Raw genomic sequence first — 17,733 nt, 5'->3', positions numbered from 1 at the left:
TACTGTATCAGTTTGTCTCTGTGGATGGTTTGTCCTCTGGCAAATCAACTGTACATTTCGGTGTTCCTAAAGGTTCCATTTTAGGACCACAAGTGTTTTCACTATATATTTTGCCTCTTGGTGATGTCATTCAGAAACATAATGTTAACTTGTACTGCTATGCGGATGATATACAGCTGTACATTCCGATGAAACATGGTGAAGCTCCAAAATTGCCGTCCCTGGAAGCCTATGTTTCAGACATAAGAAAGTGGATAGCGGGAAATGTTTTACTTTTAAACTCGGACAAAACAGAGATGCTAGTTCTAGGTCCCAAGAAACAAAGAGATCTTCTGTTGGATATGACAGTTAATCTCAATGATTGTACAGTTGTCTCAAATAAAACTGTGAAGGATCTCGGCGTTACTCTGGACCCTGAACTCTCTTTTGACGAACATATCAAGACTGTTTCAAGGACAGCTTTTTTCCATCTACATAACATTTCAAAAATCTGAAACTTTCTGTCCAAAAATTATGCCGAAAAATGTATCCATGCTTCTGTTACTTCTGGGTTAGACTACTGCAATGCCCTACTTTCCGGCTACCCGGATAAAACATTAAATAAACACCAGTTAGTGCTAAACACGGCTGCTAGAATCTTGACTAGATCCAAAACATTTGATCATATTACTCCAGTGCTAGCCTCTCTATACTGGCTTCCTGTCAAAGCAAGGGCTGATTTCAAGGTTTTACTACTAACCTACAAAGCATTACATGGGTTTTCTCCTACCCATCTTTCTGATTTGATCCTGCTGTACATACCTACACATACGCCACGGTCACAAGACGCAGGCCTCCTTATTGTCCCTAGAATTTCTAAGCAAACAGCTGGAGAAAGGGCTTTCTCCTAGACAGCTCAATTTTTATGGAATGGTCAGCCTATCCATTTGAGAGACGCAGACTCGGTCTCGACCTTTAAGTCTTTATTGAAGATTCATCTCTTCAGTAGGTCCTATGATTGAGTGTAGTCTGGCCCAGGGGTGTGAAGGTGAACGGAAAGGCACTGGAGTGACAAACCGCCCTTGCTGTCTCTCCCTGGCCGGTTCCCCTCTCTCCACTGGGCCTCTAACCCTATTACGGGGTCTGAGTCACTGGCTTACTGGTGCTCTTCCATGCCGTCCCTAGGAGGGGTGCGTCACTTGATTTGGGTTTGTCCGGGTTGGCGCCCCCCTCGGGTTCATGCTGTGGGGGAGATCTTTGTGGGCTATACTCAGCCTTCTCTCAGGGTAGTTAGTTGGTGGTTTGAAGATATCCCTCTAATGGTGTTGGGGCTGTGCTTTGGCAAAGTGGGTGGGGTTATATCCTGCCTAGTTGGCCCTGTCCAGGGGTATCGTCGGACAGGGCAACAGTGTCTCCTGACCCCTCCTGTCTCAGCCTCCAGAATTGATGCTGCAATAGTTTATGTGTCTGGGGGCTAGGATCAGTCTGTTATATCTGGAGTATTTCTCCTGTCTTATCCAGTGTCCTGTGTGAATTTAAGTATGCTAACTCTCTCTCTCTCTTTCTCTTTTCTCTCTTCTCCCGGAGGACCTGAGCCACAGGACCATGCCTCAGGACTACCTGGGCTGATGACTCCTTGTTGTCCCCAGTCCACCTGCTGTCCCCAGTCCACCTGCTGCTGCTTCAGTTTCAACTGTTCTGCCTGCGGCTAAGGAACCCTGACCTGTTCACTGGACGTGTTACCTTGTCCCGGACCTGCTGTTTTCGACTCTCTCTCTCTACCGCACCTGCTGTCACTGAATGATTGGCTATGAAAAGCCAATTGACATTTACTCCTGAGGTGCTGACCTGTTGCAACCTCTACAACCACTGTGATTATTATTATTTGACCCTGCTGGTCATCTTTGAACGTTTAAACATCTTAGTCATGTACTGTTATAATCTCCACCGGCACAGCCAGAAGAGGACTGGCCACCCCTCAGAGCCTGGTTCCTCTCTAGGTTTCTACCTAGGTTCCCGCCTTTCTAGGGAGTTTTTCCTAGCCACCGAGCTTCTACATCTGCATTGCTTGCTGTTTGGGGTTTTAGACTGGGTTTCTGAATAGCATTTTGTGACATCGGCTGATGTAAAAAGGGCTTTATAAATACATTTGATTGATTGAGAGGATGAACCAGGAGCTGGGGAGGTTCCTGAGGAGCCACTGCCAGGACCGGCAGGGAGAGTGGGCCGAAATCCTTCCCTGGGCGGAGTATGCCCAGAATTTGTTATGTCACTCCTCCACCGGGCTGACTCCCTTCCAGTGTGTTCTGGGTCATCAGCCGGACCTGGACCCCGGGCCAGACCGAAGCTCCTGCATTGGATGAGTGTTTCAGGCACACATAAGAAGTGTAGAGCGATGCCCATGCATGCCATCCACCAACAGAAGGAGCAGGTGGATCGCCACCACAGGGAGGCTCCCGTGTTCCATCCTGGTGATCGCGTCTGGCTCTCCACCAGAAACTTCCCACTCCACCTGCCCTGCAAGAAGCTGAGCCCCGGGTTTGTGGGGCCGTTCAAGGTTCTCTGGAGGGTCAACGAGGTGACATATAGATTACAGCTCCCCAGTGACTACCGTATCCCACCTTCCTTTCATGTCTCCCTTCTCAGGCCGGTGGTTCCTGGTCCCCTGGCTGAGGCTGTCCCCCACGACACCCCTCCTCATCCCCTGGATGTCAAAGGTGGCCCGCCTATACCGTCAGATCCCTACTGGACTCCCGATATCGTGGGGGGCGGCTCCAATACGTAGTGGACTGGGAGGGTTACGATCCAGAGGAGCGGTGTTGGGATCCGGTGGAGGACATTCTGGATCCCAACATCATCCGTGATTTCCACCTTCGCAGACCGGCCCCTCCTCACCCTCGGGGCCATCCCCCTTGCCGGCGTCCCCCTGCGGCTGGAGTCGCGCGTCTACTCCCGCTCCTCTCCTCTCTACTCTGTATTCTATCAGTATTCCATTTCACACGGTCTCTGTTGGAATCTGAAAGCCCCATTACAGAACATGTGATGACAACAGAAGTTACTTTCATAATTATCACCAGGCTGAGATGCTGGCTCCATCAGTAGATAACATAGACATCCAGTACAGTGCTGGGCACAGACTGTCTTCCACCAGGGAACTTTGGTATTAACCATGTTTAATGTACAACAATCAATGTTTAGGGTCAGGGTTATTTATAGCGTCGTAATCTGCGTGCGTGCGTGCGTGCGTGTGTGTGTGTGTGTGAGTGTGTGCGTGTGTGAGTGTGTGCCTGCGTGCGTGTGTGGGTGTATGTGTGTCCGTGTGCGTGTGTTCATGTGCGTGTGTCCATGTCTCTCTGTGTCTGTTGGCTAAGACCTTGAACTGCAGTGTACAAGCACTGGGAGTCTATATAGTATTCATCATGCTCCTCCATCTGAGTTCTCTCTATCCATAATCATGTCTATAATAAGGAGAAGCAAAACATCATGTTCCCATTGATCTTCAGTGTGTTCCAGCTAAGCCTGTAGCCTGTAGCCTGTAGCCTGTAGCCTGTAGCCTGTAGCCTGTACTAGGCCAGAGACGGAAGATTAAAAATGCATAAGAGCATTAAGATGTACAAGAGCATTATCCATGTATGTACATTGCTGATACACTCTGATACAAATTACGCACACACACATACCCACACCCGTGCACACAAACACACCGGTACGCACACAAACACAATTGGTGTTCTGGGAGGACTCCAAGTGTCAGCAATATCATATGGCGTGTGTGTGGTCTGGCTGTGTTCCCTCATAGAGCTCAATACAATCTGCAGGCATAAATACCTGCTCCCCAGTGCATGTTTGCACTAATGACTTACAATGCTGGCCATCTGTACCGCTGGACATTCAGCTCAGTTCATGCATCTTGTCCTTGCCCGTTCTGCATCAATTTGGGCAATTTTTCATCTATCGTACATCATGTACCTATAAGGCCTGCCTGAAGTGCCCAAATGAAGCATTTCCTAATAGTCAGTAGGCTACTTACAGACTTCTTCTCTCTGTCGGAGAGGGCCCCATGCCTGGCTGTCTGTACAGCTGGATATAAAACGTGAAGCAATTTGGCCTAAGCGTTTATAAAATAGGATCTGCAGACAGTGAGACATTTCCTACAGAGCGGGGCTTTTTTCCCCATATATCTTTTTCTCGCAGTGCTGTCTGACAGCCCGCACTCACACAGGATCATTACTATTCATTTACTCAGCAGACTGGCCACATGGACTTAAACAGTAGCCATCTACACACAGCAGCGTATACAACACACTACTCTAAGGCTAAGTAGAGGGAGAGCTTGAGAACGCTCATGTCTAGTCAACGTGACCTAACCCACACATCCACAGTAAGTCTCTGAAAACCAAAGGAGCAGGATGAATAAGGCTACACGATTGCTATAATGAATTATCAGAGTGAAGGGGGAGAAATATAGCCGCTGTTAGTGTTTTGAGGTGGTAAATGTAATAGTGATAAATCTATGCTCGTAAAATGTAAATCACCCAGATTGCAATATCATTCTACCGGACCTACTGGAATGCTGGCCACGAGAGAGTGGACATTGACAGGTCCTGACCTGGAGTGAAATGAGATATAACTTTGACTACATTCATTCTCATGAAGATGTCAATTCCCATTGGTGTGTGGATTGGTGCTAGTTATGACTGGTCCCAGGGGCCTGTATGGTTCAAGAGCTTTAGTTGAATATAAGTGTTCATGGGGATTGGAAGGCACCAGAGTAGACTGGGCTGATGTAAATCAATTCCAATTGAAGATTTATTTCACATACAATACAAACCCACAGCTCCTAATGACAATGAAATAGTACCACTGGTATATATAAAGGGAATACAGGTTAGGGTTGAATTAGGACAGTTTAGTACAGGGGTCTCCAACTGTGTTCCTGGGGAGCTACAGTGCATTGGAAAGTACTCAGACCCTTTGACCTTTTCCACATTTTGTTACGTTACAGCCTTATTCTAAAATGGATTAAGAAGAGGTTGTATACACACAATTCCTCATAATGACCCCATAAAATTGTTTATTTTTGTCACGCCCTGGCCATAGAGAGTATTTTATTCTCTATTTTGGTTAGGCCAGGGTGTGATTAGGGTGGGCATTCTTGTTTCTTTATTTCTATGTTTTTTGTTTCTATGTTTTGGCAGGGTATGGTTCTCAATCAGGGACAGCTGTCTATCGTTGTCTCTGATTGGGAGACATACTTAGGCAGCCTGTTTTTCCACCTTAGTTGTAGGTAGTTATCTTTGTTAGTGGCACTATAGCCCTTGTAAGCTTCACGGTCGGTTCGTCTTTGTTGAGTCACAGATCTGGGAAAGGGTACCAAAACATTCTGAAGCATTGAAGGTCCCCAAGAACACAGTGGCCTCCATCATTCTTAAGAAGTTTGGAACCACCAAGACTCTTCAATGCCACCAAGACTCTTCCTAGAGCTGACCGCCCGGCCAAACTGAGCAATTGGGGGAGAAGAGCCTTTGTCAGGGAGGTGACCAAGAACCCGATGGTCACTCTGATAGAGTTTCAGAGTTCCTCTGTGGAGAAGGGAGAACCTTCGAGAAGGACAAACATCTCTGCTGCGCTCCATCAATCAGGCCTTTATGGTAGAGTGGCCAGACGGAAGTCACTTCACAGTAAGGCACATAACAGCCCGCTTGGAGTTTGCCAAAAGGCACCTAAAGGACTCTCAGACCATGAGAAACAATCTTCTCTGCTCTGCTGAAACTAAGATCGAACTCTTTGGCCTGAATGCCAAGCGTCACATCTGGAGGAAACCTGGCACCATCCCTACGGTGAGGCATGGTGGTGGCATGCTGTCGGGATGTTTTTCAGCAGCAGGGACTGGGAGACTAATCAGGATCGAGGGAAAGATGAACATAGCAAAGTACTATGTTCATAGCTAAGTACTATGGTTGCTCCACTAAAAGTTTTGCGATTATGCTGTGGGATTTAGAGGTAATTTGTGGTTTAGTACGGTACCCTGCGTCACCACTTCATTGCGCCAGACCAGCGCAAGGAGGAGTTAGATCACTGATTATGCTTTTGGGTCCTACTGTGTATCTAATTGACAATGAATGGGTGACAAACTTAAATAGAAACTGATAACTGTGCACGACTTCAGTATTACTTACTAAAACTGTGGTTACACTAAGGTTTTTATTAGGATTATTTTGCTCTTACTGTAGTACTGTAGGCCACTCCCGACCAGGCACGTTGTACAGCGCCTGAGTGGCGCAACGTTCTAAGACGCTGCACAGCAGTGCAAGCTGTGTTGCTACAGATGCTGGTTCAATACCTGTGCCGGCCTCGACTGGGAGACCCATGAGATGATTGCAGGTTTTTGGTTTCTCTCCCTCTAAAAACAGAAATAAATAATTCTAAATAACAAACTGGCTATATTTACAAATTAGTAACAATGTCTCACCAATGTTCAAGAATGGCCTTTTTCTTGCTCATTTTACGTTATTTGAAAACAAAATCCTCTCCAAAATATTGTTATTTTTTAAACAAAGCTATTATTCTTTTTAGAATTATATAAATGCCCATTGGATATTCTCACAGATATATTATTAACCCTGTTATTAGCAGGACTACATATATTTTTCATGGCTCCCGAGTGGCACACAATGGGATTGCCTTGCAGTTTTCCAGCTGTATCCACTGAAAGTGCGTGAGGTACAAGGCACGAGGGCAGGGGGCACGGGATGGGCCGCAGAGCCGCACACAGAAGACCGACCTAGCCCATGGGGAAGGGAGGACCAGGAAAGAGGAGGGGGGTGGACCCCCACCCAGTCACGCTGGCAAAACTTTAAGGGGAATTGCATTAATAATGGCGCTGACTAGGGAAATGTTCCCATTGTTCTGTTCTTAGTGCCAGTCTATACATTCAAACTAAAACAATTTCACTAATAATGGCATCTTTATGCTTTCATTATAAAATAATTATAAAAATACTCTTTCAAAATGCTGATGTTTATTTAGTTATGGATCCATAATGAATTACTATGGGAATAAATTTCACTGAATTACAGAAATATCCTCCAATCCTCTATATGTAATTATTGGCTGAGAGTCACGTCATAATTTTTTATATTCTGTAGGCCTACCGTAGGCGACATGAGTCTCACCAGTATTGAGTAATGTGCTGTTAAAATGGGTGTAGGTTTTATGTATTTAAAAAGCACATTGAAGTTAGAAGCAATAGCCTACAACTATTTTAGCACTATTTCGCACTGCTCTGAGACAAGTATGGGGACTGGTCTTGATAAATCAATGAGATTTTTATTTTCACTGAATCTCCATTTGGGTATTGGTTAGACAAGAATTGTAGAAATGTTATGCTCTTAGTGTAACCTTTATTTTACTGGGCAAGTCAGGTAAGAACAAATTCTTATTTACAAGGACAGCCAACTCCTTCCTCCCCGTTGGGGAATTGAACCCAGGTCTCCCACGTTCCTGCATGACACGGGGATACTTTAGCTAAATAGCACTATACTGTACTCCCGACCGTCACGTTGTACAGAGCCATATTTTCCGTTCCATCCTAACGGAGACGCAGAGGGTTTTTCATTTTTCTTGGAATAGAAACACCATAACATTAATGAAATTAATTAAGAAAGTACCAGTCAAAAGTTTGGACACACATACTCATTCCAGGGTTTTTCTTTATTTAGACTATTTTCTACATTGTAGAATAATAGTGAAGACATCACAACAACGAAATAACCATTTTTTTAACCTTAATTTAACTAGGCAAGTCAGTTAGGAACAAATTCTTATTTTCAATGAAGGCCTAGGAAGAGTAGGTTAATTGCCTTGTTCAGGGGCAGAACGACAAAATTTTACCTTGTCAGCTTGGAGATTCGATCTTGTAACCTTTCAGTTACAAGGCCAACACTCTAACCACTAGTCTACCTGCCTCCCCATGGAATTAGTTAAGAACAAATTCTTATTTACAAGGACATCCTACTCCTTCCTCCAAGTGGTTGAATTGAACCCCCGTCTCCCACGTGCCTGCATTCTCTAGTACAGCCACAACTGAAGGCTATCAAATGCTTCTCAAAGATGGCCACTGGTGGTCAAACTAGCACTAACTAGCATTAACGGTACCTGTGGTTCATACTTAAATAACGTGCCATAGAATTCTGCAACACCATGCAAGCTGCAACTTTCAAAGAATGAATCACCGTACAGAGAGATCTAATGGCAACCTGCTCCAGACCGCTCAGGACCTCAGACTTGGGGAGAACGTTCACATTCCAACAGGACACTGACCCTAAGATAACAGCCAAGATAACGCAGGAGTGGCATCGGGACAAGTCTCTGACTGTCCTTGAGTGGCCCAGCCAGAGCCCGGACTTGAACCCGATCTAGCATCTCTGGAGAGACCTGAAAATAGCTTGCAGCAACGCTCCCCATCCAACCTGAAAGAGCTTGATAGGATCTGCAGAGAAGAATGGGGGAAACTCCCCAAATACTGGTGTGCCAAGCTCGTAACTTCATACCCAAGAAGACCCGAGGCTGTAATCGCTGCCAAAGGTGCTTCAACAAAGTACTGAGTAAAGGGTCTGAATATTTACGTAAATGTGATATTGCAGGTTTTTATTTTTAATACATTTGCAAAAAAAAAAAAAAAACTGTTTTGGCTTTGTCATTATGAGGTATTGTGTGTAGATTGATGAGACATTTTTTATCAATTTTAGAATAAGGCTGTAACATAACAAAATGTGGAAAAAGTCAAGGAGTCTGAATACTTTCCCAATAGACTGTATACTGTTTATGGTGCAGTAAACCTGATTCAACTAATCATGCTTCCATCTTGACCAAGGTTACTTGGATCAGGTTTGCCAGTTGTAGGGTTCAGGGTTGGAGTTGAAGACCCCTGGTACAGAATAAGACACAAAAAAATGCTTCATAGAACTAATGAACAAGTTAATAATGTTTCCTCTTACCCTTCCGATGAGCACAGGTTCCGGCCCGCTGTACTCCTCAATTACAAAGAACTGGTTCCAGATCCAACTCCTTCTGCTGCGGGACCGAGTCCCCTCCCCCCCCATCTGACCAGGCCCCTCTTCCTCCTCCTCATCTGACTCCGCCTCTTGGAACACCAGGCCCCAGCCATTACCGGGCTCGGACTCGACTGTCATCACCCCACTGGCTGCCTTGTCCTGGCTGACCCCCCAGTATGGGTCTGGGCGGAGTTTGAGGACATGGCTGCTATTAATTAACTCTGTCGCGCCAACTACAGGGTCTTGAGTGGCACTTGGACTCAGGATCTTGAGTCGTGGTCCGGCTGTGTGAAGAAGGCTCTCCTCGAAATCTTGAGTCCCCTTTCTCTGGGGCTGCAGGGTGAACACTGATGGATGGCCAGCATCTGTCTGAGAAGGGACGTTTGAGGGGAGATGCTTGGTCGTGGCTGGAGGGTCAGTCTGACTGTTGGTCACCTCGCTCTCAGTGTTGAGACTGACCTCATTCATAGGCAGTGACAGAGGGTGAGAGATGTGCTTGTTCATCCAGGTGTCTGTGCTATCTGAACCCCTCATCTCAGAGTTGTCTTTTCCCACACCAGAATCTGGAGTGGCTACACTTAAAGTGTCAACAGCCTCTTCTGGACTGAAATCAGCATTTGTGACAGTGCTTACATGTGGCAGAGCAGTTTGGTTATCCAATGTGAAATGGTTTTGAGTGACAGCCATATCTTGCTTTGGTAATTTCAGGGCCTCCAACTGGCTGCGATCCACATCAATCAAATCTCTCTTTCTGCTTCGGCTGCTCTTGCTCTGAATCTGTGAGTTCACAATCCTCACCAGGTTCTCTTTGGACAGTAGTTTCAGGACACCGTAGCTGCCGGTTGGGTTTAAGTTTCTTGTTGAATCCTTAGTGAGTCCTCTGCCTGGCAGCCCTGTGGTGTGAACGCTCAGGTCTGATCTGACTCTGGATCGGGGAAGGGATTTTAATCTGGTTTTATTGGAGTGCATGTCTAGCCTGTGTTGGACTAAGAATACTTTCTCCATCTTCCCTGTCTTGGTGGGATTTTCAGCGTTTTTGGTGCTGTTCCTACTCTTTCTAAGCCCTTTCTCCTGGATGGCTTCCCTGTCATTGAGTGACACAGACAGAGTTGACTCCCCTTTTTTGCCAGGGTCTTCTTCCAAGTCTAACACGGGATTAGGTTTAAAAGTCTCCCTCTCCTTATTAGCTGTTATGGCTGCATTATTCTGGGGTATTTTGGAGCCACTATCAACACCATGGTCATGACCAATCAAGTTTCTAAGAGTCACCATTGGCATCACGTTTGAATCCACACTTGAATCCCATTGGTCGGCTACTCTGGTCTCCCCTAACTTCAGCAAGTGAACCCCGCCCACCCCTCTTCTCCTGATGATCTTAGTGGCTGAACCTTCTCTCATAAGCCCCTCCCACAGACATAGGGAGACCAATAGGAGCAGATTCCTGGTAATCATCTTGGCTTGTGGTGAGATTAGCTAATTTGAGTGACACTTGCTGTGAGGAAGTACTTGTTTTCCAGTTGTCTTCATTCTCTCCTCTATTTCTCTTTCCTTGTATCCTCCTCTCACTCTTCCATTACATGCCCTTCACACTAAGCTGGAGGGCAGGTGCCCTTCCCACAAAAAAATCTCTATCTATTCACGGCTCCTCTCTGCTGTTTTTTCCCCTCTTGCAGAACGTCTCATTCAGTGTTCCACGGAGGGTTGAGCAACCTGAGAGAAAAGATAATGATAATTAAGTTAAAACTTTAATGTTAATTAAAAGCGGAACAACACAGCAAGGTAAGTAGGAGAACTCACAGATGAACAAGCAGGACAGATCCCCTAATGGAGCGGCAATCACATTAACACAAGCACTGGTGCATTGCACGGTGAAGTCAGATAGCTGTTGTTACACTCTGTGACCATAGTGTTCAGTAGGTCGCCCTGTGTTGTCACTCGCAATACTGATCCATGCTCTTAACTGTGTGTACTTTCTTGTAGTATTTGCAGTTACTTTGTGAGTTGTGTAGTGTTTTTGTTTAACTATGTGCTGTCTTGTATTGTGCAGTGTAGTGCGTTGGTGTGTAACATTTGAGCAGTGTTGTGTTACAGACAGGCCCTGTCAGTACAGTCATTGGGGCATGGCTGAGGTCTGAATATTCCCAAAAGATTCCTCCTTCACCCTTTGTCCTACTCCCTCCCCATCTTGCACTCTTTCCTTACTTCACTCTCCATTTAAACAACTAGTTTTCTTAGAAAAAATCTTGCACTACCCCGCCACCTCCTCCTCTCCCTCCTCCTCCTTGTCTTTTTCTCTTCCCACCTCTCCCACTCACCACCTCTCTCTATCTATCCATGGCTGTCTCACCACCTCTCTCTATCTCAGCCTATCTATCCATGGCTGTCTCACCACCTCTCTCTATCTATCCATGGCTGTCTCACCACCTCTCTATCTCAGCCTGTCTCACCACCTCTCTCTATCTCAGCCTATCTATCCATGGCTGTCTCACCACCTCTCTCTATATCAGCCTATCTATCCATGGCTGTCTCACCACCTCTCTCTATCTATCCATGGCTGTCTCACCACCTCTCTATCTCAGCCTGTCTCACCACCTCTCTCTATCTCAGCCTATCTATCCATGGCTGTCTCACCACCTCTCTCTATATCAGCCTATCTATCCATGGCTGTCTCACCACCTCTCTCTATCTCAGCCTATCTATCCATGGCTGTCTCACCACCTCTCTCAGGTTTGTTTTCATATGGTATCCCTTCCTCTGCTCGTCTTTCATCTCCTTTCCTCCTTCCGTGTCAATCAAGGTGCTGTCGTAGCGTCCCTCACCCTCTATGCTCTCCGTAAATCAATCAGCCAATCCCCTCCTATTGACGGCCCAGTGACATTGAAAATGACAGGTGACAGCCATATTGATGACACACGATACCACTATAAAACCTATACAGTACTCATATATCAAGTGGAACATTTACTGACTAAAGTACCACAACACAAATTTCCAGGATAACGTTAAACCGGTCGGAATATGGACGTGTGTTTGGATGAGGGGTTCATTACTGGTGTCAATTTGTGATATTGTGTCAGACACTGTGTTTTCCCAGTGATTTAACAGGGTCAGTGCAGTCCTTCAGCTGATCCAGGTAAGTACCTGGACTGTATTCTGCTGTCGAACAGAGTGGCTTAGACTGGTCTAGAGGGTGTGACTCTATGTTTTAATGAGAGGATGATGTAACCTGTAGGACCATACATTGGTAGGGTTGGGAACATGGCAGGTTGATAACAGGTTGCATGTGTTACACATGCTGTGTCTATTGAAATATACCAGTCAATAATTGTCCTCATTCTGCCTCTGGTGACAAGCTTTACATCCCACATGGTATAAGGTAGAGGAGACGGGTTGGTTATCACAATGCTCATAACTACTAATCTGGAGCATAGAAATTGTATTTTCCTAATCTAAATGTTTTGTGATGTTGACATGTGTGAACAACATGGATCTCTACTAAACTAATCTCTAATAAACACATTTGTACATTCAACTCAATTCAGAGCACTGTCCAGGTTTTTAGTTATAAGCATTGTGACAACCAACCTGTGTGACAACCAGCCCTGTCTCCTCTAGGCTTCCTCATGCAGAAACTGATGAGCTATAGTATCCCCAGGAGGCTCCTCACTGTGGGGTAAAGGTGATTAAGGGGCATATGGTACGTGGACGGTGGAACACCCCCTCATCTTTTAACTTTCCTCTGCTTCCTGCCGTGTTCACCCCCCGGGTGAGTTTCTCACTGAACTGATTAATTGGGGCCATAAATATCTTAATACATTTTTCCCTTCCTTGGGCACCAAACTCAAATGATCTTTTGGTTCGTTAGTATTAGAGGCAGATCTCCACCATCGATCGCAGGGAGCCGCGGTGCAGTGAAGGCTGTCGCCAACTTAACGAGACTGAAAATTAAAATTACGATTCACCTCCATCCGCACTGTCTGTCTCTCCCTTCCTCTCTTACACAAACATATTATCACAGCAGTACACCAGGACAGACAGTCTCCAAAACACAAACAAAATCAAAAAACTAAAACATAGCCATTCTTTCATTATTCAAGACACTGTGTACAAAATGTTTTAATCCAAATACATTTAACTGATAATGCCCGAGAAGCCGGTGTTTGGAGGATATATTGGCACAGGTGTTAGGCCCGAGACAATGTTGAGTGCTGGCAAACCGTGCCAATATATCATCCAAACACCAACTTCAAGAGCATTATCTATTTTATACAACGTGTTACCAACGTATTCAAATAATGATTGACATATTTTCATTAAGAACATTATTTTGATGAATTTAGTCGTACTATTTCATCCTTCCTCAAAATAGTCACCACACAAATCTAGGGTTGCTACCCAAGCCGACTGGTCATTTGTTCCATCGGTTTGGTTGCCAGAGACGCGACCCAGTCGTTCAGTCTTTTTGTTCTGTATCTATGGACACGATCATTCTAAATGAAATGCTCTATTGCCATACTGGCTGGCAGCGTTCTTATCCCTTGCTTGCTAGCTAGCCAACTATGGCTAACTTAGTCACGTCAAAAAGAATCACGTGCAGACAGAATAGTGCAGTCAGAATAACAGCAAAGTAGCTGCATTTGTATAAGCATCTTTTCTAGTGACATTTACTTAGATACATCCATAACAATGAGCTAATGAAGCGCGATTTCACCTGGCATAGAAAATGTGCTCTCTCATCAAGACACTGTTGTTAGAGTGTGTAAGCTGTGTTATCGGCTAGCAATCATTTCAAACTGAAGCTGGAAAGACTGCAAACTAGCTGCACTTTGTTTCATTTGACCTTTTTTTCAATTGACATTTCTTTGTATGTATCCATAAAACTTATGCCATCTGATTCATGATTTTGACTGGCTGAGAATTGCTGCCTGCCTGTCTCGTCCCGACTCCGGACATGTTGACTACTATGGGACAGCTGGAGATCAAATTTGGGTATTGAAACAATGTTGCAAATGTCGGAGAGATCTCCACTATGAAAAGTATTGACACATTATCTCACATTTCTTTTAGACGAGGGGTCTATAGCTGGGTTAAAGGTCAGATGGGACTACAGCTGTTCGTCTAAAAACGAAATGTGAGGAGATGTATAGATACTTTTTATAGTGGAGATCAAGTTTATAAATTGCCTGGCTGGGCTGATGAGACAGGGGGTTGCGCAGTCAGATGGAACAGAGTAAATAGGCATTTCAAAGTCAAAGATTTTGCAGGTAATAACTGGAATGTGTTTTTTTTACCATTAATAAGCATTCAGGATTAGACCCCTTGTATAAAATGCATACAAACACACTCAACTCACAGACACACAAACGCATATTGTTATAGCAATGTTACAGTGCATCACCTCGACACACCCCGCCTACACCCCCACACAAAAAACACAAATACAACCTCTTCATGACACTAATGTGTGTGTTTTTCTGTTGAACCATTCCTGGTAAAAGGCTCAGGGGACCGCCTCCGGACCCACAGAAGTCAAAAAGAAGAAAAATAAAACGTTCCTTTCTAAGGAAGGCAGTGAAAGAACAGTCGCCCTTAGAATTATGCATGGCGAAACAAAGAACAGAGAGAAGAGGCAGCCACAAACAGAACCAGTCCGTCTTGGGAGACCCTCACTACGCTTTAATAGCGAAAAAGCCATTGAACACACAGCTCAGTCCTCGTCTTGAACCTCAGCAGACACAGTTGAAGTCGGAAGTTTACATTCACCTTAGCCAAATACATTTAAACTCAGTTTTTCACAATTCCTGACATTGAGTCCTAGTAAAAATTCCCTGTCTTAGGTCACCACTTTATTTTAAGTATTTGAAATGTCATAATAATAGTAGAGAGTGATTTATTTCAGCTTTTATTTCTTTCATCACATTCCCAGTGGGTCAGAAGTTTACATGCACTCAATCAGTATTTGGTAGCATTGCCGTTAAATTGTTGATCTTGGGTCAAAGTACAAGTACAAGCAGCATCACAATGTGATCATCATTTCCTCAAGGGAAAATATAATTAATTCGCCATCCATTCCTTCACTACTACAGCCCAATGGCACAATCAAAAGACGACCATCTGATTACTATGAATTGAACATGCTTAGCACTGAGTGTGTAAGTATAGGGATATACTACTACTATACTATACCCTGACCCCTCTCTGCATTCACATCCAACAGCACCTAACATACTAGTGGTGAAGGTTCTACGGCCATTTTGTTAGAAACAAGGCAACGACTTGACTCATATTTCCCGGTCACAACTTGCAGACTTGTTTACGTGTTGCTGTGCGTTTTGTTGCCCACCTTACTTTGCTACCTGACAACTTTACGTTTTTTACTTTTTAATTACCGTTTATATTTTAGTTTCTTTAGTTTTAGTTTTTCCCTCACTCCACTTTTTTTTCATTCAACTGTTTCACTCCGGACGCTTTATCTGGACATGGTTCATCAGGACCTCCAACAGCCAAAGATAAGTAGTAACATTAACATGATGCCTTCTAATTGCAGTCGCTGTACTCATAATATACAGGAGAACGATAGCTTTATGGCAAGGATAACTGTGCTGTAAGCCCTACTTCAGATGCAATCGTTAGGCAAGGGTAATTTCAGTGTAGGAGAGGATGAAACAGTGTCTGTGCCACCAGTAAGTACAGATAGTAACGTTAGTATAAATCCCCTCGCACGGTTCACGCAGCCGGACAACTTTCTCATGGCTTCTGGAGGGAAATGCTGTAGGAATGCTCAACCGGTGTCGCTCATTCAGCCGACAGAAACTTTCAACCGGTTGTCCCCATTAAGCAGCGGTTGTCCCCATTAAGCAGTGAGTCTGAGGCCGAGCCTTCTCCTGTCTCTACTCCTCCCGTTACGGGGTCTGAGACGTCGAAGCTTCCCACCATTAGCTCTGACAAATTGAAAACCCTAGTCATTGGCGACTCCATTACTCGCAGTATTAGACTTAAAACTAATCATCCAGTGACCATACACTGTTTACCAGTTAAGGCTAATCTGAAGATGGTGCTGGCTAAAGCTAAAACTGGCGAGTATAGAGATATTGTTATCCAAGTCGGCACCAACGATATTAGGATGAAACAGTCAGAGATCACCAAGCGCAACATAGCTTCTGCGTGTAAATCAGCTAGAAAGATGTGTCGGCATCGAGTAATTGTCTCTGGCCCCCTCCCAGTTAGGGGGAGTGATGAGCTCTACAAAAGAGTCTCACAACTCAATCGCTGGTTGAAAACTGTTTTCTGCCCCTCCCAAAAGATAGAATTTGTAGATAATTGGCCCTCTTTCTGGGACTCACCCACAAACAGGACCAAGCCTGGCCTGCTGAGGAGTGACGGACTCCATCCTAGCTGGAGGGGTGCTCTCATCTTATCTACCAACATAGACAGGGCTCTAACTCCTCTAGCTTCACAATGAAATAGGGTGCAGGCCAGGCAGCAGGCTGTTAGTCACCCTGCCAGCTTAGTGGAGTCTGCCACTAGCACAGTCAGTGTAGTTAGCTCAGCTATCCCCATTGAAACCGTGTCTGTGCCTCGACCTAAGTTGGGCAAAACTAAACATGGCGGTGTTTGCCTTAGCAATCTCACAAGGATAAAGACCTCCTCCATTCCTGCCATTATTGGAAGAGATCGTGATACCTCACATCTCAAAATAGGGCTACTTAATGTTAGATTCCTTCAAAGGCAGTTATAGTCAATGAACTAATCACTGATCATAATCTTGATGTGATTGGCCTGACTGAAACATGGCTTAAGCCTGATGAATTTACTGTGTTAAATGAGGCTTCACCTCCTGGTTACACTAGTGACCATATCCCATGTGTATCCCGCAAAGGCAGAGGTGTTTTACATTTACGATAGCAAATTTTAATTTACAAAACAAAAAATGACGTTTTCGTCTTTTGAGCTTCTAGTCATGAAATCTATGCAGCCTACTCAATCACTTTTTATAGCTACTGTTTACAGGCCTCCTGGGCCATATACAGCGTTCCTCATTGAGTTCCCTGAAATCCTATCGGACCTTGTAGTCATAGCAGATAATATTCTAATTTTTGGTGACTTTAATATTCACATGGAAAAGTCCACAGAACCATTCCAAAAGGCTTTCGGAGCCATCATCGACTCAGTGGGTTTTGTCCAACATGTCTCTGGACCTACTCACTGCCACAGTCATACTCTGGACCTAGTTTTGTCCCATGGAATAAATGTTGTGGATCTTAATGTTTTTCCTCATAATCCTGGACTATCGGACCACCATTTTATTACGTTTGCAAATGCAACAAAGAATCTGCTCAGACCCCAACCAAGGAGCATCAAAAGTCGTGCTATAAATTCCCAGACAATACAAAGATTCCTCGATAACCTTCTAGACTCCCTCTGCCTACCCAAGGACGTCAAGGACAAAAATCAGTTAACCACCTAACTGAGGAACTCAATTTAACCTTGCGCAATACCCTAGATGCAGTTGCACCCTTAAAAACATTTGTCATAAGAAACTAGCTCCCTGATATACAGAAAATACCCACGCTCGGAAGCAAGCTTCCAGAAAATTTGAACGGAAATGGAGCAATACCAAACTGGAAGTCTTCCGACTAGCTTGGAAAGACAGTACCGTGCAGTATCGAAGAGCCCTCACTGCTGCTCGATTATCCTA

At 44.7% G+C, this 17,733-nt stretch overlaps 1 protein-coding gene across 1 annotated transcript in view; it reads right to left on the bottom strand.

Moving 5' to 3' along the window:
- The window catches only part of LOC110530987 (uncharacterized), a 201,203-nt gene that overhangs the window by 101,215 nt on the left and 82,255 nt on the right, over window positions 1-17,733 (bottom strand). The window contains exon 2 of the mRNA XM_036986260.2: window positions 8,979-10,745. Coding sequence (XP_036842155.2) covers window positions 8,979-10,487 — 1,509 coding nt within the window. The 5' untranslated portion in view covers window positions 10,488-10,745. The remainder of the gene's footprint in view (window positions 1-8,978; window positions 10,746-17,733) is intronic.

This window comes from Oncorhynchus mykiss, chromosome 8 (genome assembly GCF_057628025.1).
Source record: "Oncorhynchus mykiss isolate SJ-2025 chromosome 8, ASM5762802v1, whole genome shotgun sequence".
Classification (NCBI taxonomy): Eukaryota; Metazoa; Chordata; class Actinopteri; order Salmoniformes; family Salmonidae; genus Oncorhynchus; species Oncorhynchus mykiss.
Note: the sequence above shows the minus strand (reverse complement) of the source record. Positions and strands in the feature narration are given on the sequence as shown.